The 21,988-nt window shown below is 66.1% G+C and overlaps 3 protein-coding genes across 5 annotated transcripts; 1 reads left to right on the forward strand and 2 right to left on the reverse strand.

Annotated features, from left to right (window-relative positions):
* Positions 1-238: 238 nt before the first annotated feature.
* Positions 239-9,203, forward strand: NR2F6 (nuclear receptor subfamily 2 group F member 6). Its single transcript, XM_064637438.1, has 4 exons — positions 239-600; positions 4,844-4,938; positions 6,434-6,958; positions 7,764-9,203. The coding sequence occupies exons 1-4, from the start codon at positions 353-355 to the stop codon at positions 8,036-8,038; spliced, it is 1,143 nt and encodes a 380-aa protein (XP_064493508.1). The 5' UTR covers positions 239-352; the 3' UTR covers positions 8,039-9,203.
* Positions 9,204-9,619: 416 nt separating this feature from the next.
* Positions 9,620-18,800, reverse strand: OCLN (occludin). Of its 3 annotated transcripts, XM_064637434.1 has the most exons (9): positions 18,709-18,745; positions 17,600-17,641; positions 16,516-17,243; positions 14,837-14,995; positions 12,165-12,325; positions 11,305-11,493; positions 11,053-11,224; positions 10,315-10,356; positions 9,620-10,202 (listed from the first exon to the last, which is right to left on the reverse strand). In XM_064637434.1, the coding sequence occupies exons 3-9, from the start codon at positions 17,230-17,232 to the stop codon at positions 10,101-10,103; spliced, it is 1,542 nt and encodes a 513-aa protein (XP_064493504.1). In that variant the 5' UTR covers positions 17,233-17,243; positions 17,600-17,641; positions 18,709-18,745; the 3' UTR covers positions 9,620-10,100. The 3 variants fall into 3 exon arrangements, with proteins under 3 accessions (XP_064493504.1, XP_064493505.1, XP_064493503.1); XM_064637435.1 differs by lacking the exon at positions 17,600-17,641 and having other exon boundaries at positions 18,709-18,800; XM_064637433.1 differs by lacking the exon at positions 18,709-18,745 and having other exon boundaries at positions 17,600-18,068.
* A 261-nt stretch (positions 18,801-19,061) lies between these two features.
* On the reverse strand, positions 19,062-21,715 carry OCEL1 (occludin/ELL domain containing 1). The gene is made up of 4 exons (XM_064637439.1): positions 20,878-21,715; positions 20,269-20,432; positions 20,021-20,147; positions 19,062-19,530 (listed from the first exon to the last, which is right to left on the reverse strand). The coding sequence occupies exons 1-4, from the start codon at positions 20,962-20,964 to the stop codon at positions 19,411-19,413; spliced, it is 498 nt and encodes a 165-aa protein (XP_064493509.1). The 5' UTR covers positions 20,965-21,715; the 3' UTR covers positions 19,062-19,410.
* Positions 21,716-21,988: the final 273 nt, after the last annotated feature.

Genomic DNA, 21,988 nt, shown 5'->3' on the forward strand with positions numbered 1-21,988 from the left:
CAAAGTTTCCGCGGGGCCCCCCCGTTAACCGGGGCGGGGAGGAGGAGGGGGAGGAATCGCTGGGAAAAACGAATCCCTGGGCGAAAGGGATCCCGGCGATAGGGGAGGGCTAAACGGGGAGGGAGGGGGGGGGGTGGGTTTGAAAACAACAAGCCAAAACAACAACAAAAAAAAAAGCCAAAAAAAAAAAAATAACAACCGTGAAAATCCCAAACCGGCCGCCGCTCGGACGAAAAAAAAAAAAAAAAACTTGCCGAACTCGTTTGCGGGAGGCACCACCGGGGCGGCTCCGCTCGATGCGGCGGCGGGGCCGGCGCTGAGCCCCGCGGCCGGTGCCGAGCCCCGCGGAGCCATGGCCATGGTGGCCGGCGGATGGGGAGAGCCCAACGGCGGCGGCGGCGGCGGCGGGGAGGAGGCGGCGTCCCCCGCGGGCGGCGGCAGCGACGCGGAGCACGGCGAGGAGGAGCGGGCCGGGGCCGCCGTGGACTGCGTGGTGTGCGGGGACAAGTCCAGCGGGAAGCACTACGGGGTCTTCACCTGCGAGGGCTGCAAGAGCTTCTTCAAGCGCAGCATCCGCAGGAACCTCAGCTACACCTGCAGGTACCGGGGGGGGGGGGGTCTTGGGGGGCGCCTGGGGGGGGGTGTCCCCACCACCACCACCCCCCTTCTTGGGGTAGGGCAGCGGGTGGCGGTGGCGGGTCGGAGGGTGGTCCCCGGTGGCACCGGTGCGGGTCACTGGTGTGGCTCTGCAGTGGCCTCTGCGCTGGCCCTGCTGTGGCTGCGTGGTGGCCTCGCTGCAGCAGGAACGGGGGCACCGGTGTGGCCGGACGGGGGGCCCCGGTACCGGGTAGGGGGTCCTCCGGCACGATCGGTGGCCCACGGTGCAGCACAGGGTGCCCGGCACGGCTCGGGGGTCCCCGGAGCAGCACAGAGGTTCCCCCTCGGCACAGCCGTGGCGTCTCCCGGCAGAGCACAGGCGTCTCCTGGTGCAGCACGAGGGTCCTCCCAGGAAAGCACAGATGGCCCCCCCAGTACAGCACAGTGGCCCCCCGGTGTAGCACGGGGGTCTCTGGTGTAGCACAGGGATCCCCTCCAGTACGGCACAGTGTCCCCCAGTATGGCAGAGGGATCCACCAGAGCAGCACAGGGGTCCCTTCCAGTACAGACAAGGATCCCCCAGTACAGCACAGAGATCCCCCCCAGTACATCTGAGCGTCCCCCCAGTACAGCACTGGGATCCCTCCGTGCCCTGCACCCCACCCCAGCAGCCCCCCAGCCCCCGGGATGCGTGTGCCGTGTTCCCTGTTCCCGGGGCCCTCGGGCACAGCCGGTGTCCGGATCCTCGTCATCCTCACCCGCCGCTGCTCCGGCATTAATTGTGCCCGTGAGTCACTCCGGTCACGGCCGCTGCCCCCGCGCAGCGCGGCAGGACCGAGCCGGCCAGAGGTGCCGGGAGCCCGGGCACGGACCCGCTGGGGGGCCGGGAATAGGGACCCGCTGGGATGCCCGGGTGAGGGGCTGCGTCCTCTGCCAGCCCCCCGAGCACTGCCGTGGATCCAGGCCCACCAGCAGGACCGGGATATTGGTGACCCCTGGCAAGTTGGGAGCTGCCAATAACTCCAGAGTTTCTCGGGCTCGGAACAAGGATGGGGCTTGGCTGGTGCTTGGAGGGGAGACCCTCCATGTCAGGCTGCTCCCAGAGAGGGAAATACCTCCATAGGGGCTGGATCCGAGCGCTTCCAGCGGCGTTTTCCAAACCAGTGGGAGCGCTGCGAGGATGGCACTGACACCCCATCCATGGGCATCCCTCATCCGTGGGGCACCCCATCTCCACACCCCGCTCTCTGCATGCCCAGGGAAGGGGTCGGATGCTTCGAGGGAAGGGAAGGGAATTGTCTGGGAGCCGCTCTGCTCCCGTTTGGGCGGCCTAGATTCGTCCTCCCCCGTGTGCGGCGGCTCCGCTCCCGGCAGCTCCCGGCAGCTCCCGGCTCCGGTCCCGGCTGACGTCAGCCAGGCAGCTCGTGGCCGTGCCGTGGGGCCCCCCGGGCTGGCAGCGTGGGGCAGGGGCCGCTTCCCGTGTCCCCACGGCCCCGAGCGTGTCCCGTCTCCCGCCCCGTGGCCGCGGCGCGTGCGGAGGCGTCGCCCCGGCCCTGCCTCAGTTTCCCCTCCGGAGCGGCGGGATCCGCTCGGCTCGGGATTAATGATTTGAAGATGGGGAATACAGATGGCTTTTGAGAAATTCCAGCTTCCTGGAACAAAGGGAAGGCCGAAGCGGCTCCCTGGGAGACGGACGGACGCTGCTGCATCCCAGATTGCCGGGGTGATGGGGCTCGGATCCCCCGGGATTTTATCCCGCCCTCGTCCCCGCCCGGGGTCTGGGCTCCCACTTGTGATGTTTGGGGTTTGTTTTTTTTTTTTTTTTTTCCTCTTTTTGTGCTGGGAAGTGATTTGGAGCAACAGAGGAACTGTTGGTTTTCCAAGTGGGGAGTGAAGTGTCGGAGGGGCCGGGAACAAAGCTCCCCCGGCAGCCCCGGCATCCGCTTTGTTCCGGAGTCAAAAGCGGCACCGAGCCCCGATGGCGCTAATTTGAATATTAAAAGTGAGTTGGATTCAGTTTAGTTCTTGCACTAAATAATTACCCACTCTAATTACATAATTAGCACAGTCGACGCCTTTTGTAGCCTCGAAGTTTCCCAGGTCGCTGCTGCCTTTTCCATTGGAAAACTCGTTAGGAGCTGCTGAGGTGGTTTTGGGGAGGTTTTCCCGGTGCCCCGAGGGCGCGGTGAGGGGCAGCCAGGTGGGTTTGCACTGGGAGGGAGCCAGGACGGTTTTTAGGGGGGTTTCCCAGTGGAAATCCCTGCCTGTCTCGCCCCTGGAGCCGTGTGGGAATCGGGGAGATTCGTGTCAGGGTTCCAGCCGGGTGGGTTTGTCCATTGGAAAGGAGCCGAGGTGATTTTGGGGGGTTTTCCTGGTGCCCCGAGGCCGCAGTGAGGGGCAGCCAGGCCAGTTTGTCCACTGAAAACCTTGTCAGGGGCTGCTGGCAGGAGCTGAGATGATTTTTGGGAGGTTTTCCCGGCGCCTTGAGGCCGTGGTGAGGGGCAGCCAGGTGGATTTGTCCGTTGGAAAGGATCTGAGATGATTTTTGGGGGGGTTTTCCTCATTCCCCAAGGCCGCAGTGAGGGTCAACCAGATGAGTTTATTCACTTCAAGGGAGCTGAGGTGATTTCTGGGGAGGTTTTCCTGGCACCCCAAGGCCGTGGTGAGGGTCAACCAGGCGAGTTTATTCATTTGAAGGGAGCCAAAATTATTTTGGGGGGGCTTTTCCTGGTGCTCTGAGGCCACAGTGAGGGTCGGACAGGCAGCTTTGTCCACTGGAAAGGACCTGAGATGATTTTTGGGGCCTTTCCGGGTGCCCCAAGGCCGTGGGGATGGTCAGCCAGGTGGTTTTGTCCCTTGGAAAGGACCTGAAATGATTCTGGGGGGGTTTTCCCAGTGCCTCGAGGTCACAGTGAGGGTCAACCAGCCGAGTTTATTCATTTGAAGGCAGCCAACATTATTTTCGGGGGGGGTTTCCCGGTGCCCCGAGGCCACGATGAGGGTCAGCCGGGCGGGTTCGCCCTCTGGGAAGGGACTGGGATGATTCCTGGCAGGATTTTCCAGGCACCCCGAGGCCGTGGTGATTCATTCACTTGGAGGGGAACCAAAATGATTTTTTTTTGGGGGGGTGGGGGGGCTTTTCCCGGTGGCCCCCCCGGCCTCAGCAGAGGGTCATCCCGGCGGGTTTGTCCTCTGGGAAGGCGCTGAGGTGGCTTCTGGGAGGTTTTCCCGGCGCCCTGGGGCCGGGGAGGGGGGCGGGCGGGCGGATCCTCCCGGCGCTGGATCCCGGCAGCCGGAGATGAAGTTGTCACCCGCCGCCTTGATTAGTTATCGCTCCTCCGCCGGCACAAGTTTTCATCGGGAGCACGTTCCGGAGCGCAGCGGTGATGTTCGGGATGAATTAATTCCGGTTGGAGCGCCGTGGGAATCCCTGCCTGCCTCGCCTCTGGAGCCGTGTAGGGATTGAGGAGATTCGTGTCAGGATTCCCGGGCAGGGCCGAGCGATTCCCGGCCCTGCCTCCTGCTTCATCCGCTTTAATTTATCCCAGATTCCCCGCTCCCACCCCTCTCCCCCCCCTCCTCTCTGATCGCTGCTGGGCTGGGATGTGAGAATCAGCCCTTGGAATGGGGGCTGGGGGGGGTTGGATGCTGATAATAATTCCGTTTGGGGATGGAATTATTCCGTTTGGGGATGGAATTATTCCCTGCAGGAGCAGAGCTCAGCAGTTGCTCCAGGGGATGGCTGCTGTTGCCTGGAATGCCGTGCTCAGGGATGGATCCCTGTGCCAGGGGTGGGCATGACCCCCTTCCAGGCTCCCAGGGGATTTGGGGAGGGAGAACATCCCTCTGTCCCCCTCCTCTGGGGACGCGGGGACAGCAGTGCTCGTGGGCTCAGCACCGCCCCAGCCCCGTAGGAAATAGTTGGAATTCCTTGGAATTCCTGGCGTGTCTGGTGGGCAGGCAGGGAGCTGCTGACATGGGACACCCTCCCCGGCCCTACATGTCCCCAGGGACTGGAACCCGGGGGGGTCTTCCCAGCTTCCCAAGAGCCCCGGGCAGTGCCAGCAGCAGGATCTGGAGGAGAATGTAGGAAATGGTTGTTCCCATGGGATTGGAGCACGGAGGGAAGGGCTGTGACCGAGGCCAGTGGGAAGGGGGTGCTGGAGGAGCTCGGGGGGGGCTCAGGGACCCCTTGGGGGGGGTCATTCCTTCCTGGCCCCTCACCTGCTCCCGATGCTTCCCGCAGATCCAACCGGGACTGCCAGATCGACCAGCACCACCGCAACCAATGCCAGTACTGCCGCCTCAAGAAGTGCTTCCGAGTGGGAATGAGGAAGGAAGGTAACAGGGACCCTGTTTCCAACAAACCCCCTGCCCCATCGGCCCTTTTTTTTGGTGGTTTTTGGGTTTCCCTCCTCTCCTCCCCCCCCCTCCCGTGTGTTTGTTTGGAAAAGCCTCGGGCTGACAAGGGGACAGGGATCCCTGGAGCAGGGATCACCTGCTGGGATGGGCTCCTGGATCCCAGAAAATCCCACAGCCTGCTTTCCTCCCACTCCCCCTCACCCGGGGGGGGGTGAGAACCCCAAATGCTTCTGCATCATCCAGGATGATCCCAAAAAAACTCCGGTTTATCCCCCAAAAATCTCCAATCCCTGGGGCTGGGGCTGTGCCAGGGTGGGGATGGAGGTGCTGTGGCTGCTCCGGGGCAGGTGGCATTGACACAGGGAGGAAGAGGGGACGGGTGCTGGAAGCAGGACAGTAATTCCCTCTTTTCCAGAGGAGTCGGGATGGCATTATTGCCACTTAGCATGATTTAGAGCTCTCATTTAAGTGCCTCACGAACAGCCCATAAATTAATTACCAGGGATTGAGCAAATACTGGGCACTAATGGGGGTGGGGGGGAGCCGAAAAATGGCTCTTCCTGCCTGCAATTAGGAGCGGGAGCTCCGGGGCAACGGCGCTTCCAGGGGGGGTGTTTTGTGTGGAAATAAATGATTCCTGCCATGCCATGACCCCGGGCAGAGACTGCAGCCAGCCTGGGGGGGCTGTGGTGCCAGCTGGGCACCCAGCCTGGCGTGGCTGGGGCCGTGGGTGCTGTGGGAGCTGATGGATCGCCGGGATATTAAATGGACGAGCGTGGCTCGCGCCACCTCCCTCTCCCCGGGCGCCTCAGAGCTGCTCCTCGTCCCTTGGGATGGCAGGAGGTGGCTCTGCTGGGGGGGGTGGGATGCTGGGGGGGCGGTGGGAGCATCCCAGTGGCGGGATATGGCCCTGCTGGGGATGTCAGGATGGTGGGAGCATCCTTGTGGTAGGATAGGGCTCTGCTGGGAACGCTGGGCAGGTGGTGGGAGCATCCTTGTGGTAGGATGTGGGAATGCTGGGGATGCTGGGAATGCTGGATGGCTGGCAGGAGCATCCTTGTGGTAGGATATGGCCCTGCTGGGGATGTCAGGATGGTGGGAGCATCCTTGTGGCAGGATAGGGCTCTGCTGGGAATGCTGGGGATGCTGGACAGGTGGTGGGAGCATCCTTGTGGTAGGATATGGGAATGCTGGGGATGCTGGGGATGCTGGGCAGGTGGTGGGAGCATCCTTGTGGTAGGATATGGGAATGCTGGGGCTGTCAGGATGGTGGGAGCATCCTTGTGGCAGGATATAGGAATGCTGGGGATGTCAGGGTGAATGGTGGGAACATCCCCGTGGCAGGCTGTGGGGGTGGTGGGTGGGCGGTGGGAGCACCCCCATCCTTTCCCACCCTTCCCGTGGGCACTGGGAACGCCGGGAGCGGGATGAGGTTATCCAGCAGGGCCCCCCCACAGCCCCTCTCATCCCTCAGCCGTGCAGCGGGGCCGGATCCCCCCGAGCCACTCCAGCAGCAGCCCCAACACCATCCCCAGCGGGGAATACTTCAACGGGCAGCCGGTGTCGGAGCTCATCTCGCAGCTGCTGCGGGCTGAGCCCTACCCGGCCGCCCGCTACGGCTCCCAGTACGCGCAGCAGGGCAGCGTGATGGGCATCGACAACATCTGCGAGCTGGCCGCCCGCCTGCTCTTCAGCACCGTGGAGTGGGCCCGCAACATCCCCTTCTTCCCGGAGCTGCCCGTGTCCGACCAAGTGGCGCTGCTGCGGCTCAGCTGGAGCGAGCTGTTCGTGCTGAACGCGGCGCAGTCGGCGCTGCCGCTCCACATGGCCCCGCTGCTGGCGGCCGCCGGCTTCCACGCCTCGCCCATGTCCGCCGACCGCGTCGTCTCCTTCATGGACCAGATCCGCATCTTCCAGGACCAGGTGGAGAAGCTCAACCGGCTCCAGGTGGACTCGGCCGAGTACAGCTGCCTCAAAGCCATCGCGCTCTTCACGCCCGGTATGTTGGTGCCGGGGGGGGTTTGGGCCAGGCTGGGTGGGAGCGACCAGGGAGGGGGTGTCTGCTGCTTTCCTGGGGGTTTGGGGTCCGGGGAGTGTCTGGAGAGGGCCTGGAGGCATCCCAAGGCTCCCTGACATCCACCCCTGGTGCATCGTAGCATCCCAGCGTGTCCGTCTGGATGCAGGGATGAGCTTCCCGGGGTGATGGGAGTGGGATCTGCAGGAGTGCAAATACCCCCTGGAAAACAGGGAGGTGGGAGCCTCGTCCCTTGGTCCATCCATGCTCTTCCCATGCCACAGAGGTGGTTTTGGGGTCCATGGAGTATCCGGGTCCTGTTCCCTGGTACTTTCCCCCCTGTGGTGTGTTGCATCCTGGGTTTCTCTGGATACAGGGATGAGCCTCCCCAGGGTGGTGGGAACAGAACAGATCTGTAGGAACACAGATACCCTCAGGGAAGTGGAGGGGGACCTTGGGGAGCCCCATCCCTCGGTCCCTCTGTGCCCATCCCACGCTGCAGCAGCAGCGTTTGGCTCCGGGGTTCATCCGGAGGTGGCAGAGGGTCCTCGTTCCCTGGCACTTCACCGCCGTGGTTTTGGTCATCCCGGCGTGTCCATGTGGGCGCAGGGACGAGCGTTCCCTGCAGGAATGCGAATACCCCTGGAAAACCGTGAGGGTTTTCCCTTGTCCTTCCCAGGACTTTCCCAGTCCTTGCTGGCGGGTGCGTCCACGAGGCGGGAATTCGGGGGTGCTGCTCCCCGGGGGTGTCTGGGGGGGTGTCCAACCGCTGCTCCCCGTTGTCTTGCAGACGCCTGCGGGCTGTCGGACCCGGCGCACGTGGAGGGGCTGCAGGAGAAGGCGCAGGTGGCCCTGACGGAGTACGTGCGCTCCCAGTACCCGTCGCAGCCGCAGCGCTTCGGGCGGCTGCTCCTGCGGCTGCCGGCGCTCCGGGCCGTGCCCGCCGCCCTCATCTCCCAGCTCTTCTTCATGAGGCTCGTGGGCAAGACGCCCATCGAGACGCTAATCAGGGACATGCTGCTGTCCGGGAGCACCTTCAACTGGCCCTACGGGACGGGGCAGTAGGGACGGAGCGCGGGGGGGACGTCCCGGGATCGCCCCCGGCCGCGGATTCGTTCCCGCGGCGTCCCTGGGGTGGAACTGTGCTGGCCCTCGGCCCCGGAGCTCTGTCTGCCACAGGAGGGGGCCCTGCTCCCCGCAGGAGCTGCGGGGTCACGGTGGTGTCCCCAGAAAGCAGCGGGGGCGTGGCGTTGTCCCCCTGAATCCCAAGGTACTCTCCGTGTCGCCGCCGTCGGACACCGGACTGTTCTGGACCCCGTGGAGCTTCCCGGCCCCACCCTGGTCCCCCCCCCCAGGGACTTTGGAGCACCCCCAGGGCTGGTTCCTCTCCCTCCTGTGGAACTCCCAAGGGACCTCGGAGCACCCCCGGGGCTGGTCCCTCCCTCTGCCCCTGTGGTGGAGCCCCAGGGAAGGGGGATCTCACCCCCTTCACTCCTCCAAATCTGGATTTCAGGTGTCAGAAGGCTCAGGCAGGAGGTGGTGGGAGATGGGACCAGCCAGGCTGGGACCCCTGGCTCTATATCCCCCCTGCTCCAATCCTGGGAATCGTGGAAAAAAGGGTCATTTCAGAGCCCCTTTGTGCCCCCCAGGCCGGATCCAGCCTCGAGGACTGATGTGCTGAGCTTGGAGCAGCCCCTTTTTGGGGCTGGTCCCACCTCCCACTGAAGCATCTCCGGTGTGGGGGCACCGGGAGGACACGGGGACAGAATGGGGGTCGCAGGAGGGGCTGGGGGCGTTTTTGGGGTGTGAACAGCACCCAGCCCTTTCCCCTGGGCTCATTCCTGCTTCTCCCCCCCTCAGGCCAAACCCAGCACCCCCCACCCTCCCCACAGCAGAGGTGCCAGCAGCCCCCTCCCCACGGTCCTCTGCCTCCCTGGGGGTTTTTTTTTAAGCCACATTTGGGCGAGAAAGGAGATTTTGGGGGACCAAAATCAGGCTGGAAAGGGGTGATGCTGCTGGGGGGGGAGTCCCCAGGGCTGGAGGGGGCACATGGAAGCAGAGAGGGGTGGGCAGAGCCAGCCAGGAGGGATCAGGGGGGTCCCCCCCCTCGGTGTGACAGACGGCGTCAGGATTAGCCGGGATTTGGCATTTAGGTTGATTCACTGAAAATATAATCCTTGTTCAATGATACTAAACAAATGAGTTAAGTCAATAAAAGATGTTTCTTACAGCCCCGGGGGTCTGGTGTGAGCAGGGATTTTGGGGGGGGCACGGGGGGCTCATCACCCACCCCGGGGGGATGGAGCCAAGTGGGGGGATGTGATCCCTGCCCCCCCAAAAAAATGGAACCCCTATAAAATACCTAAAATTGGATGTTTTATGGGTAATCTGGGGATTTGGGGGGGGCTCCTGGGTGATGGTATTTAACGTGGGGCAGGGGGGGAGGATCCCTTGGGAATAAATCCTGGTGAGGCAGAGCTGGATCAGCAGGAGGGAGGGGAGGAGGCAGCACAGGGGTTGGGATTGGGGCTTTGGGGAGGGGGGAATTGGGGTCCCCCTTTCAAGGTGGGGTGGTTTGGGGGACTCTCCCCTCCAAGGGTCACCCTCCCCTCGTGCCCCCCCAAGCCCCTTTCACACCGACCCCAATTTAAAATCAATAGATACACTTCATTTATTTAAAAAAAAAAATAATTGAAATATTACACAGTTTCAAAGAGTTCCTTATAAAATATCACCGGGGGGGGGTCCCCAAAGGGGTTCTTCCCCCCCCCCAAACCCCTGGGGGGCCCGAGACCAAGGCGTTCTCTGCCCCCCACCATGGGTTGGTACCCCAACCCCTGTGAAGGCACCCAGGGGGGTGCAGACCCCCCCAAAAAACATACTTACAGGAGTGGGAGGGGCCCCACAGGATGGGAAGGCACTGGGGGGGGCACTCACAGGGTGGGGGGGACACTGGGGGGGGGTCACACCAGCAGCTGCCTCCAGCCCCCCAGCCTTGGCACCGGGGCGGTTTTGGGGGGATTTTAGTACAACAAAAGGCACAAAACGCCCCAAAGTCTTTGCAGAGGGGGTGGGGGGGAGCAGAGGGCCGACCCCCCGTGCCCCTCTCTCCGTGGGGGGGCTCAGGTCACCCCCGGACCTTGTCGTAGTCGCTCACCATCCGCTTGATGTGGAAGAGTTTGTTGCGCAGGGTTTTGGTCTCCAGCTTCTTGCTCTGGTAGTCGGGGCTCTGGAAGGCAGCAGGGCGCTGGCATCAGGGGTGGGGGGCACGGGGGGGGCACAGGGAGGCAGGTAAACCCCCCCCACACAGCCGTGTCACCCCTCCCACCTCCCCGACTCACCCTCTTCTGGTCCTTGAGCCTGTTGTACTCCTCGGCCAGGTCCTGGGGAGGGAAGGGCAGGAGGGGGGTCACAGGGGGGGCACAAGGGGGGCACAGCTTGGGGAGCACCCCAGGGGGGCAGAAGTGCTGCCCTGGTGTCCTGCAGCACCCTGAGGTTCCACAGCATCCATCCCAAATCCTCCCCAGCATCCACCCCCAGCGCCTGGAGGCATCCCAAGGCTCCCTGACATCCACCCCTGGTGCCCTGCAGCATCCCAGAGCTCCAAAGCATCCATCCCAGCTCCTCAGCACCCATCCCAGTATCCTGCAGCATCCCAGCTCCTCAGCACCCATCCCAGTATCCTGCAGCATCCCAGATCCTCAGCACCCATCCCAGTATCCTGCAGCATCCCAGATCCTCTGCAAAAATCATCCCCCCTGCCCTGCAACACCCCGGATCCCCCACACCCATCCCTGGTGCCCCGTGGCCTCCCAAGGCCCCACAACATCCATCCCCAGCACCCTGCAGCATCCCAGGACCTCCTGAGCACCCATCCCAGCTCCTCAACATCCATCCCAACACCCTCCAGCATTCCATACCCTCCACAACACCCATCCCAGCTCCTCAACATCCATCCCAACACCCTCCAGCATCCCATTACCCCCCCAACACCCACCCCTGCTGCCCTGCACCATTCCCAAGGCTCCCCCACCACCCCTTCCCACCCCCCCGTGTGCCAGCGCTGCCCCGGCTCCCACCTGGTACTGGGGGCTGTCCTCGGGGACACTGTCCAGCTGCTTCCCGAGCTGCCCCAGGCGGTCGTTGACGGCGTCCATGTGGGCACAGAGCTCCTTGTAGCGCCTCAGGTCCGAGTCGAACTCCTGCTTGTACCTCTGCCGCGTGGCGTCCGAGGAGATCGGGGGGTACAGGCTGGGGGGTGGGGGGGGCACAGTGAGTCCCCCAGGGGCAGCTCCGGCTCCGGGGGGTGCTCCGGGGGGTCCCCAGCTCACCTGGCCCACTGGTCGGGGTCCCGCTCGTCCCCGGACTCCACGGCTGTGGTGTAATCGGTCTCGTACTGGGACTCGTCCAGCTCCGGGTTCCGGCGGCGCCGGCGCCCGCGGCGAGTGGGGGGCTTGGGGTTGGGGGGCTGCTCCCGCCCCTTCCCCTCCACGGGGCTCGGCTCCTGCTCCGGGGGGTCCCTGTGGGGGACACGGCGGGGTCATGGAGGGGTTGGACACCCAGAAACCCAGACCCCCCTCCTGCTCCAGGGGGTCATGGAGGGGACAGAAACCCAGAAACCCAGACCCCCCTCCCGCTCCGGGGGGTCCCTGTGGGGGACACAGCGGGGTCATGGAGGGGATGGACACCCAGACCCCCTTCCCTTGGCTCCTGCTCCAGGGGGTCACTGCAGGGACATGGGGGTGTCACAGAGGGGACAAACACCCAGACCCCCTTCCCACACCCTCCCTCAGCTCCCGCTCTGGGGGGTCCCTGCAGGGACACGGGGGTGTCACCAAGGGGGTGGATGCCCAGACCCCCCTCCCTGCACCCTCCGTGGACTCCCACTCTGGGGGGGTCTCTACAGGGGGCTCAGGGGTGCCACGGAGGGGATGTGCCCCCCAGACCCCCCCTCCCTTGTCTCCCACTCTAGGGGGGTCCCTGCAGGACACACGGGGGTGTCACAGAGGGGATGTACCCCCCAGACCCCGCTCCCTGATCTCTGGGGGTCCCTGCAGGACACACGGGGGTGTCACGGAGGGGATGTACCCCCCAGACCCCCCCTCCCTGATCTCTGGGGGTCCCTGAGGGGTCACAGGGGTGTCACAGAGGGGACAAACACCCGCCCCCCCCCGGCCCTGCCCACACTCACCCGCGGGTGCTGTAGGTGCCCGAGGGGTAGAAGCCATTCGGGGGGGGGCTGTAGGAGGGGGGGCTGTAGGGGGGCGCGGTGATGGGGCTCGTGGGCTTCTCCGAGTAGGCCAGAGTGGCCGTCTCGTCCTGGGCACTGGCCCCGTCCGTCACGTTCTTCACCTGCAGCGGGGACGGGGGTCAGGGGGGTCCGGGCTCGAGGGGGGGACACTGCCCAGCCCCCCCAGCAGGGCACGGTGGGGACAAAGGGGACACCAGTGTCTGTCCTGTGCAGCAAATCCTGCGGCAGGTCAAGGATGGCGAGGGGTCGTTGGCCCCCTCGGGGCCCCCAAACTCCCCAGGGACCCCTAAAACCCCCCCAGCTGCTGCAGGAGCTTTTTGAGGGGCAGACCCAGGGTGACAAAGGACTGATATTCCCTGGGAACCCCCAAACTCCCAGGGACCCCCCAAACCCCACCAATGGTTGCAGGACCTTGTCAGGGGGCAGTCCCAGGACCAGTGGGGACACAGGGCAGTCAGAAGAACCCCAGACCCCCCCAGAATGCAGGAATGAGCCCTGGCAGAGCTGCACTGGGGTGTCCCACGTGGCTATGGGGGAAAAAGGAACGAGGGGAGGCCCCCTGGGTGGGCAACACAGCGTTTGGGGAGGGGGAGGCTGGACAAGGACCCACAGACCCCAGTGCCCCCGTGGGGCAGAGGGGAGTCCCACTGGGGGACAAGAACAGACGGACACAGCTCGGCGGGCTCTGACACCCCCAGGGTGACACCTCCCGGGCTTTGGGGGGGTTTCTGGCCCCTCATCCAGCACTTCCCCACCCTGGACCCCCATCACCCCCCTGGCACGGCCGGGGCTCCTCCAGGAGGACGCGGGGTGTCCGTCTGTCCCCCCTCCCGCTTCCTTCCTGGCCTTTGTGGGCTGTTTGTGCCGGAAGCCGGTCCCTGCCGGGAGGGGGGCCCTGGGGACATCCGGCCGGTCACGCCGCTTCCGACGGCACCTTCCCCCCCTCTAATGAAGCCACGGCTAATTGGGGGCTGCCAGGTGACAGAGCCAGCGGCGTGGGGCCAGCCGTGTCCCCGGGCCACGCCGGGACGGCAGCGGGGTGGCCTCGGTGGCTCCCGCCCGCTCGAAGGTCACCCCGTTATCTCGGTCCCATAAAACGGGAACAGGACGTCCCAGGAGGGAATCACACCCCGAAACCTCCCCAACCGAGGGGGGGGGTCACCTGAGGGTGACCCCACGGCGTCACCAAGCCAAGAAAGACCCCCTGGGGAATGGTGCCCTGTGTCCCAGAGGGGCAGGAAATGCTTTGCAAGGGAGGGACTTTAACCAAATAAATAAAACCCCAACAAAGGGATTGCTGCGAAATGAAAAATAAATATTGGACTTGCAGGCGAGGGTGAGGCTTGGGGACATGGGAGAGAGGAGTGGGGACAGGGAGAGAGGAGTGGGGACATGGGAGAGAGGAGTGAGGATGGGGAGAGAGGAGTGGGGATGGGGAGAGAGGAGTGGGGACACAGCAGAGAGGAGTAGGGACAGGGAGAGAGGAGTGGGGACATGGGAGAGAGGAGTGGGGACATGAGGAACAGCCGGAGAAAGGTGTGGGGACATGAGGGACAGAGAGAAAGACATGGGGGGACACAGACATGGAGCACGACGTGGGGGGACACGAGAAGCAAGGTGTGGGGACACGGGGGGACACAAGGGGACACGTGGAACAAGGTGTGGGGGGACACATGGAGTGAGGTGGAGGGACACAGAGCACAGCCCAGATTTCCAGGGCTGGAGAACTCCAGGTCTGCACTGAAGGATGGGTATGAGGACGGGATGGGGACAGGGACGGGGACAGGAGGCAGCCCCCGGGGGGAACCTGGGCAGCCCCTCCTCACCCAGAGCACAGCAGCACCCCCAAAGCCATGCTCTGCACACTCCCAATCCTCCTTCCCTGCGGGATGCTGCGGGCATTCCTGAACCCTGCCCAGGCTCAGGGAGCTGCAGAGCCGGGGCAGGACGTGGCACATCCCCGGGCCAGGCTGGGACCAGCCCCGGGGGGGGGTCCTCACCATCCCCCTCGCGGGGACGAGGCTCAGGGGAGCTGTAAATCCCTCGGCTTCCTGCTGGCACATCCCCGCAGAGCCGAGTTAATCATTGCCCAGACCGAAACCGCGCGGTGTGGCCAGGCAGGTCCCCGGGCAGGTCCCCGGGCAGGTCCCCGGGCAGTGTCCCCTGGCTGCTGTTTTGGGCACTGTCCCACGGCCAGCGAAGGGGCCAGGACCCGGCCAACACTCCAGCAGGGAGCCCCTGGCCCCCAGCCCGTCAGGTCCCGCCCTGTTTGCCTTTCAGCGAGTTCGAGACCAGCCCGCCCAGTTTTTGCACGCCGGGAAAAGCTCGGTGGTGCCGGGGAATGGCAAAGGCTGGGAAAACACGGGGTGACAGGGAGGGACACGGCGGGTGTGATAACGGGGTGTGCAAACACACCAGGACTGGGCTCTGGGGTGCCAGGCTGGGCAAGGGGAGGGGTCCCCACACAGCCCTGGGGTCCCCACACCCTCCCTGCACTCACCCCGGCACATCCCGACCCACCCCTGCCTTGGGAATGTCCAGCACAGGGCAGGCAGGGAGGAAGCTCACAGGGATTCCCCCCCCTCAGGACCCCCAGCCCACCTCAGACTCACCCACTCCTCCACGTTGGGACCCTCCTGGGCCAGCGGCACCTTGTCCCAGTAGATGTTTGGTTTCCCGTATTTCCAGATCTTGCTCCGCGTCTTGTGAGCGAAGAAGCAGATGAGGCAGAGGAGGATGACGATGAGGAACCCGCAGACGATGGCCACAGCCTGGAGGGGAGGAGGGAGGGGGCTCTCAGGGCGGGGGTCACAGGGGGTGGGTACCCTGCATCTCCCTGGGACGGGCGGGAATTTCTCCCTTCATCCCCAAACCCTCCTGATGTTGGACTCCCACCACGGCGGGGGGAGAGGGGCAGGGTCCCCCCAGCCCGGGGTTGGAGCCCATCAGGGGTTCCAGAGATTTAGGAGCCAGGGCAAGCAATGGAGGGTGGTTTATTTTCCCGTGGGGACAGGACAAGTTTGGGATTTGGGAAGCAGCGTGGAGCTGGCAGCCTCCAGCACCTCCCTGCAGCACCCTGACCCCAGCGCCGGCTCAGCCACGCGCCAGTTCCCACACCAGGCATCCCAAAGGGCTGCCATGAGCCAGAGCCCTGCAGCCACACGGAAACCGGGATGGAGCAGGCCCTGCTTGGCCTTGGCAGGGAGCAGGAGCAGCCGGGGCCGGGCTCAGGAATGTGGCACGGCCGGCAGGGCCGGATGGGAACCGGCAGCGCCGGTCCAGCACATGTGCCACCAGCTGGAGCCCCGGGGCTGGGGACGGGGCTGGGGACAAGGGTTGAAGGCTCTGGCTGCCCCATGGACCCCTTGGGGTCCCGATCCGGGCTGGTGGCACCAGCAGTGCCCAGCTGGCACCCTGACCCTTCCCAGCCCCGCAGAGTCCCGGCCCTGCTCCAACACTTTTACAGCCGGGGAGAACAAAGGTCCAGAAACTGGGTCTGTGTCGGGTTGAGAGCCCGTCCCGTCCCCTCCCCGAAACTCCCGGCGCAGGCAGATGGATCACCCCGCGTCCTCCCGCACCCCTGGGCTGCCCCAGCCCTTCCCACAGCCCTGGATCACCCCGATTCCTCCTACAGTCCCAGCTCATCCTGGATCCTCTCACAGCCCTGGATCATCCCGATTCCTCCCACAGCCCCAGATAATCCTGGTTCTTCCCACAGTCCCTGCTCAGCCCAATTCCTCCTGCATCCCTGGATCACCCCGATTCCTCCTACAGTCCCAGCTCATCCTGGATTCTCTCACAGCCCCTGCTCAGCCCAATTCCTCCCACATCCCTGGATCACCCCGGCTCCTCCTGCAGTCCCAGCTCATCCTGTTTCTTCCCACAGCCCTGGATCACCCCATTCCTCCCACAGTCCCAGATAATCCTGGTTCTTTCCACAGCCCTGGATCACCCCAGTTCCTCCCACAACCCCAGGACACCCCAATTCCTCCCAAAGCCCAGGATCACCCTGATTTCTCCCACAGCCCTGGATCACCCCAATTCCTCCCAGAGTCCCAGCTCATCCTGGTTCCCCCCCACATCCTCAGCTCATCCCAACTCCTCCTGCAGCCCTGGATCACTTGCTACACCCCCAGATCATCCCAGTTCCTCCCGCAGCCCCGGATCACCCCAAACTCATTAAAGACAGAGGGAAAACGCCGAGGGCAGGACAGGGACTGAGGGCAGGACACGTGGTCACCCACCCTCTCCCACCCCGTGGGACGCAGCCCAGAGGGGTCCCTGCCCTCACCTCCTGGGGGTCCACGGTGCAGTAGTGGTACAGGTACTGGTTGAGGTAGGTGCTGCCGCTGTAGATCTGGCTGCACATGGTCAGCAGGGGGTTGTAGTAGTAGCTGCCCGTCATCTGCGCCTGGGGGTTGACGCCCACGACGTAGACGATGGAGGCGATGAGCATGGCCAGGGCCAGCACCGCGCTCACCACCAGCACCACCAGGTAGAAGCGGCGCGAGCGGGTGCTGCTGGACTTGCTGACGCCGGCCACGAAGAGCCCCAGCTGGGCCAGGAAGCAGAGCACGGCCATGGCGATCATGAAGCCGTTGGCCGCCCGCGGGTTGGTGACGCCGCCGTAGTACCCCCCGTAGCCGTACCCGTAGCTCAGCCCGCTGCCGTAGTAGCCGGAGCCGTAGTAACCCCCCAGGCCGTTGCCGTAGAGCCCCCCGAAGCCGTAGCCGTACTCCCAGGCCAGGGTGGAGGCCACGCAGGCGAAGATGGCGATGCAGAGCAGGATGACCGCGGCCTCCAGGATCCTCACCACGCCCGGCGGCGACGACCACTTGTAGAAGTGCTGCGGCACGTCCTCGATGTAGTAGGAGCCCGGCGGCGGCGAGCGGGCCCCGTAGTCGTAGCCGTAATCGCCCGCGGGGGCCCCGTAGCCCGTGGGGGGGCCGTAGCTGGTGGGGGGGCCGTAACCCATCGTGGGGCTGTCGTAGGACTTCTTGCCGAACATGGTGGCGGAGCCTGGGGGGGACACGGACGGAGAGTCGGAGCCGGTCGAGTGCCAGGAGGTGCCGGCACCGGCGCGAGGCGGAACCGCCGCGTTTCCACTCCCCCCCCGTGGGGACTTTGGTCCCGTCCCCCCCCAACTCCCGTCACCAGCACCGTCAACACCCGCCCAACGCCGCGGCACCGGAGTCAGCGCGGGGAAACTGAGGCACGGGCACGGTGAGTCACCGGCGGCGCCCGGCCCGTCACGCCACGGCCCTGCCCCACGCCGGGGACCCCAAACACACCCCCCCCGGCCTCCCAGACCCCCCCACCGCGGCCCGAGGAACCGGGGATTGTTTAAATTCTCCTGAAAGCAGCAAAGCGCTTACCCGGGGCCCGCCCCCGCCCCGAGGGTGCCGCCGTAAGCAGATCTGAAGGATTAAAGAGGAAAATAATAATAATAATAATAATAATAATAACAACAACAACGCGGGGCACGTGAGCCACAGCCCCCAGGAAAGTGGTGAATCGGTGCGTAAAAATTTGGGGGGGTTCTCGAAATCGATGTGGGGACCCCCCCACGCGGTGCAGAGACCCCAGCCCGGAGCAGGGAGCAGCACCTGGATCAGGGGAAACCTGAAGCCCTGTGGGAAATCCAACCCGGGCCCCCGTTCTGGCGGAGCTCAGCGGCAGGATCAGACCCCCGTGGTGGGTGGGGGGGTTGGGAGGACCCCCTGACCAGCGGCAAGGGTGGGCACTGGGCCCCAGCGGTGCCCCCGGGGCTTTGAGGCTGCCCGAGCCAACCCCTCTCCACTTCGAGTGTCCCAACACCCCCCGTCCCATAAACCCCCGAACCTCCCGATCGCGGTCGGATTCACCCCCGGACCGCGAGCTGATCCCCCCGCCCTCCTGGGGGTCCGAGCGGCCACCGGGACCCGGCAGCTGCGGGGACCCCCCCCTCGAGCTGGATCGGGGGGTCTCCGTCTCCCGGAGCGGGAACCGGCGGGGAGGACACGGGAGGGGGGTCCGGGGGTCCCTTCCCCGCTGAGGGAGCACTGGGCGGGCAGCGCGACCCCCCGGGAGGAGCAGCGGCCTCTCGGCTTTGGGAGTCCCGGTACCGGTGGGGAACCCGGTGGGGACCCCGGTGGGGACCCCGGTGCCGGTGCGGACCCCGGCGGCCGGTCCCGCGGGGGTCCCCGGTGAGACCCCGGTACCGGCGTGGAGTTCGGCGGTCGGTACCGGCGTGAGCCCCGGTGGGGAACCCGGTGGCGCCGGAGGGGATTTCGGTGCCGGTGGGGACGCCCGTACCGGAGGGGAGCCCGGCGGGGACCCCGGTGCAGGTGGGGCGGCGGGGAAGGACGAACCCCCCCGTGCGCGGCGGGGCGCGGGGACCCCCCGTGCGCCCTCCCGCCCCGGGAGCCCGCTCCCCCCGCGGGGCCGCGGCCGGTACCGGGGCCGGTACCGAGGGGGGGGGTCCCGTGGCCGCGGAGCCACTCACCTGCCGCCGCCTCCTCCGCTTTGTTCACCTTAAAATGGCAGCCGGGAGCGGCGGGAGGCGGCGGCGGCAGCGCTGCGGGACCGGCCCCGGGTCCCGCCCCCGGGAGGGGTGGGATGGGGGGGTGGGGGCACCGGGATCCGCCTGGGGGGGGGGGGCGGTGAAATTGGGGGTGAAATCGGGGGGCGGTGAAATTGTGCCCCGTGCTGAGGGTCCCGAGGGCGCTGCGGTGGGACGGGGGGCACCCGCTGCCCCCGGACACGGTGGGTGCCCCGGGATGCGCGTTAAGACGCCCGCAAAAAAAAGTTGAGACACCCCCCCTCCTAAAAAAAAACCAAAAACAAAACACCACCACGTTTCTTAAACCCTGTTACTGAATTAAAGCCACTTCAGCAGCTGCACCCCCTGCCTGGGGAGGGGGGTGAGGAGCCCCCCGATTCCCAGGGATGAGGTGGGGGCACAGCCGGGGCCTGGGGACAGGCAGGACCCACCCAGCGCTCGGGGGTCCCGGGGCCACGAGGCTCCACGAGGACCTCCCGAGTGAGGAGCCGGGGGGTTTCCTCCCCTTTCCCACGTGGGTGCGATGGGTCGGTGGGTACCGGGTGATCCCTGGTGGTTACTGGGTGATCCCCGCGGCATCGCCACCCCCTCCCCATCCCCTGGGGTGCCTCGGGCGTTGGGGGGTGCCCAGGCCCGGGCACAGGCTCAGGAGCCACCGGCGCTGGGGTGGGTGACACGATTGTACTCCTGGATCCGCGCCTTGAGGTGCGTCAGCTTCTTCCTCAGGTACTCACAGCGCCGCTGCTTCTCCAGCCAGGCTGAATCCTGCCGGGAATAGCCCTGCCAAGGCACCGCGGTCTTGTGATGCCCAGGGCACCCCCCCCCCCGCTCCCCAGAACAAATCCTGAGCCCTCCCGCTGCTCACCCTCCTCCTCCTCACAAACTCACAGCGGTTGTGGGTCACGTCCCAGAGCCCCGCGGGGGGTTCACCCCTAATGAGGTGGCTGGAGGTGACAAATCCGGAGGGCTCAGGGGCACCCAGAATTCCTCCGGCACCTCCAGCGCTTCCAAGACCTGCGGCAAAACCCTCCCCCAGGGCGCAGCCAAGAAATTCCAACGCTCATTAATTTTCCAGGAGCTGCCTTCGGGCGCTGCTGGTGCCAGCGGAGCCTGGGGGTCCACGTGTCTCCTCCCGTCCCCCCAACACCCTCTGCAGCCCCCCCCCCCGGCTCACCCCTAATCCCTGCTCATCCCCATCACATCCCATCCTCATCCCCATCACAGGCCGGTGCCCCGTGCCCACCCAGGGACCCACCGTCCCGCCCGGGGGGTGACGTGTGGCGCGGAGCTCCCGGTGCAGATCCACGTATTCCGCCAGCTGGTCCTGGAAGACGCCCTTGTAGCCCTCCCGCTGCCGGGGGCTCAGGATCGCCGGGTACCTCCTGCCCCCCCAAAACCGCGGGGCTCAGGTGCTGCCCTCACCGCCGGGACCCTCGTGGTTGGGTACTGGGGGGGGGTCCGTGACACCCCCGTGACCACCCCCGTCGCCAAAGGTCCACTTACACCACGTAGTCGGGGACGGCGCGCGGTCGGGGTGACAGTCGGGGGGCGACAGACCTGTCCCCCCGCTTCTCCTGCTCCCCGGCAGGACGGGCCCTCCCCGGGGGTCCCCGCGGTGGCACCACCTCGTCCTCGAAGGTGACACACCTGGCACGGGCTGGCGGCGGCTTCGGGACGCAAGGGGAGGGTGTGAGGGGTGAGGTGGCAGCGCCGCCGAGCCGGGGGGCAGGGTGGGGACCACCCGGGGCTGCCCCCGCTCCCGGGGACCGCGGGACCCCCGAGGACCTCCCGGGGCTTCCAGGTCACCTCGCCCTGGAGGTGACGGGAGGCTGCGGGCCGGGCAGAGCAGCGTCGGGAGGAAGAGGAAGGTGAGAGCAGAGACAGCAGCGAGGGGGAGGCCGTGACACAGCCCCCCAAGACTGGCAGTCCCCCCCCACTGCCAGTGACACGACGGACATTAGACGCGAGGGGGCGGGGGGCAGGAGGATGCTGCGGTCACCGAGGGGTGGTCGTCAGCCCCAGCCGCCCCAACCCCCCCAGGGCAGGACTTAGAGGGGGCCCAACGCCCCCAGCCCAGCCCGGGGGCTCAGCCCCCCCGCCCCCGCTCCGTACCGGGCGGTCCCGGTGTCCCGGCGGGGCGGGGGGGCTCGGCCAGCGGCTCCCGGCGGTTTTGGGGTGACGGGGGTGCCCCGGGTGCATCCGGCTTCGCTCCCGCAGCTCCGGGTTGGGTCCCGCTGGAGGAGAAGCCCCGGGATGAGGGGGACGGGAGGGAACCCCCCGGTCCCGGTGTCCCCGGCCCCTCCTCCGCGTCTCAGCTTCCCCCGCGGTCCCCGTCGCTCCCACGGGGACACAACCGTGTCCGGGGGTGTCACCTCTGGGGCATGAACCGCCGTCCCAGTCCCCCCCAGTCTGGACTGGGATGGAAAGCACCCACTGGTGCTCCCAGCACCCAGGAGCAGGGACCCCTCTGGGCCCCCTCAGGGCAGGAGAGGGGGAGGGTCCCCCCCACGACCCCGCGAGTCCAGCAGCCGCTGGGTCACTCCCAGACGCTCCGTGTCCCCTCCTGTCCCCGTGCCAGCCCCTGCAGGGCAGCGTCCGGCCCCCGACCCCCGCCACCAACGTTACCTGCCCGTCTCATGGGGGGGGACACGGCCCCGGGACCCCCCGCGATGTCCCTTGGCCGCCGCCCACCGGCACCGCTGCCACCACCAGTGCCACCACCAGTGCCACCAGTCACCGCCACCACCAGTGCCACCAGTCACCGCCACCACCGCCCGGCACCGCTGGTTAATCATTAACAGCCTCGTGCCACCCCAAACCGTGGCACGGGGCCCCGCGTGGGCAGCCTGGGGCCCCTGCCCCCCCCCCCGAAATGCCCCCCCCTCCTGCCCCCGCCTTCTGCAGGACCCCAACACCCCCATCCCGGGGCTGCAGAGGGGGAGCCGGGGTACCCCCGGATGGCTCGGGATGCTCCATCACCCACCCCAATCTGCTGCTATGAGCCCCCCCAAACCTGCCCTAGTGGGGGGCCGCAAGCCCCCGGCCCTCCCAGTGCCCCCCCCGCCCCCCGAGGGGTTTGGAGCCCCCACACCAGCCCCATCCACCCCCACAAGGTTCCCAGGGTGGGGGGAGCGACAAAGACCCCCCAAAACACCCTCCTTCACCCCCTTTCATCCCCCCGGGACCCCATCCCGCCCCCCCGCCGGGGGGGTCCCGCTGCCGC

The sequence above is a fragment of the Pseudopipra pipra genome, chromosome 27, assembly GCF_036250125.1.
Source record: "Pseudopipra pipra isolate bDixPip1 chromosome 27, bDixPip1.hap1, whole genome shotgun sequence".
Lineage (NCBI taxonomy): Eukaryota > Metazoa > Chordata > Aves > Passeriformes > Pipridae > Pseudopipra > Pseudopipra pipra.

Excerpts from the sequence above, each read along its gene's own strand:
- NR2F6 (XM_064637438.1), top strand. The coding sequence starts at position 353 with ATGGCCATGGTGGCCGGCGGATGGGGAGAGCCCAACGGCGGCGGCGGC. Across the intron at positions 601-4,843 it reads AACCTCAGCTACACCTGCAG|ATCCAACCGGGACTGCCAGA; the intron begins GTACCGGGGGGG and ends TGCTTCCCGCAG. Across the intron at positions 4,939-6,433 it reads AGTGGGAATGAGGAAGGAAG|CCGTGCAGCGGGGCCGGATC; the intron begins GTAACAGGGACC and ends CTCATCCCTCAG.
- OCLN (XM_064637433.1), bottom strand. The coding sequence starts at position 18,053 with ATGGGACGGGGGGTGTTGGGACACTCGAAGTGGAGAGGGGTTGGCTCG. Across the intron at positions 17,244-17,599 it reads GGGGCGGGGGCGGGCCCCGG|GCTCCGCCACCATGTTCGGC; the intron begins GTAAGCGCTTTG and ends TGTCCCCCCCAG. Across the intron at positions 14,996-16,515 it reads GCACCGTGGACCCCCAGGAG|GCTGTGGCCATCGTCTGCGG; the intron begins GTGAGGGCAGGG and ends CCTCCCCTCCAG.
- OCEL1 (XM_064637439.1), bottom strand. The coding sequence starts at position 20,964 with ATGCACCCGGGGCACCCCCGTCACCCCAAAACCGCCGGGAGCCGCTGG. Across the intron at positions 20,433-20,877 it reads CGGGACACCGGGACCGCCCG|CCGCCGCCAGCCCGTGCCAG; the intron begins GTACGGAGCGGG and ends TGCGTCCCGAAG. Across the intron at positions 19,531-20,020 it reads GTCACCCCCCGGGCGGGACG|GATTCAGCCTGGCTGGAGAA; the intron begins GTGGGTCCCTGG and ends TATTCCCGGCAG.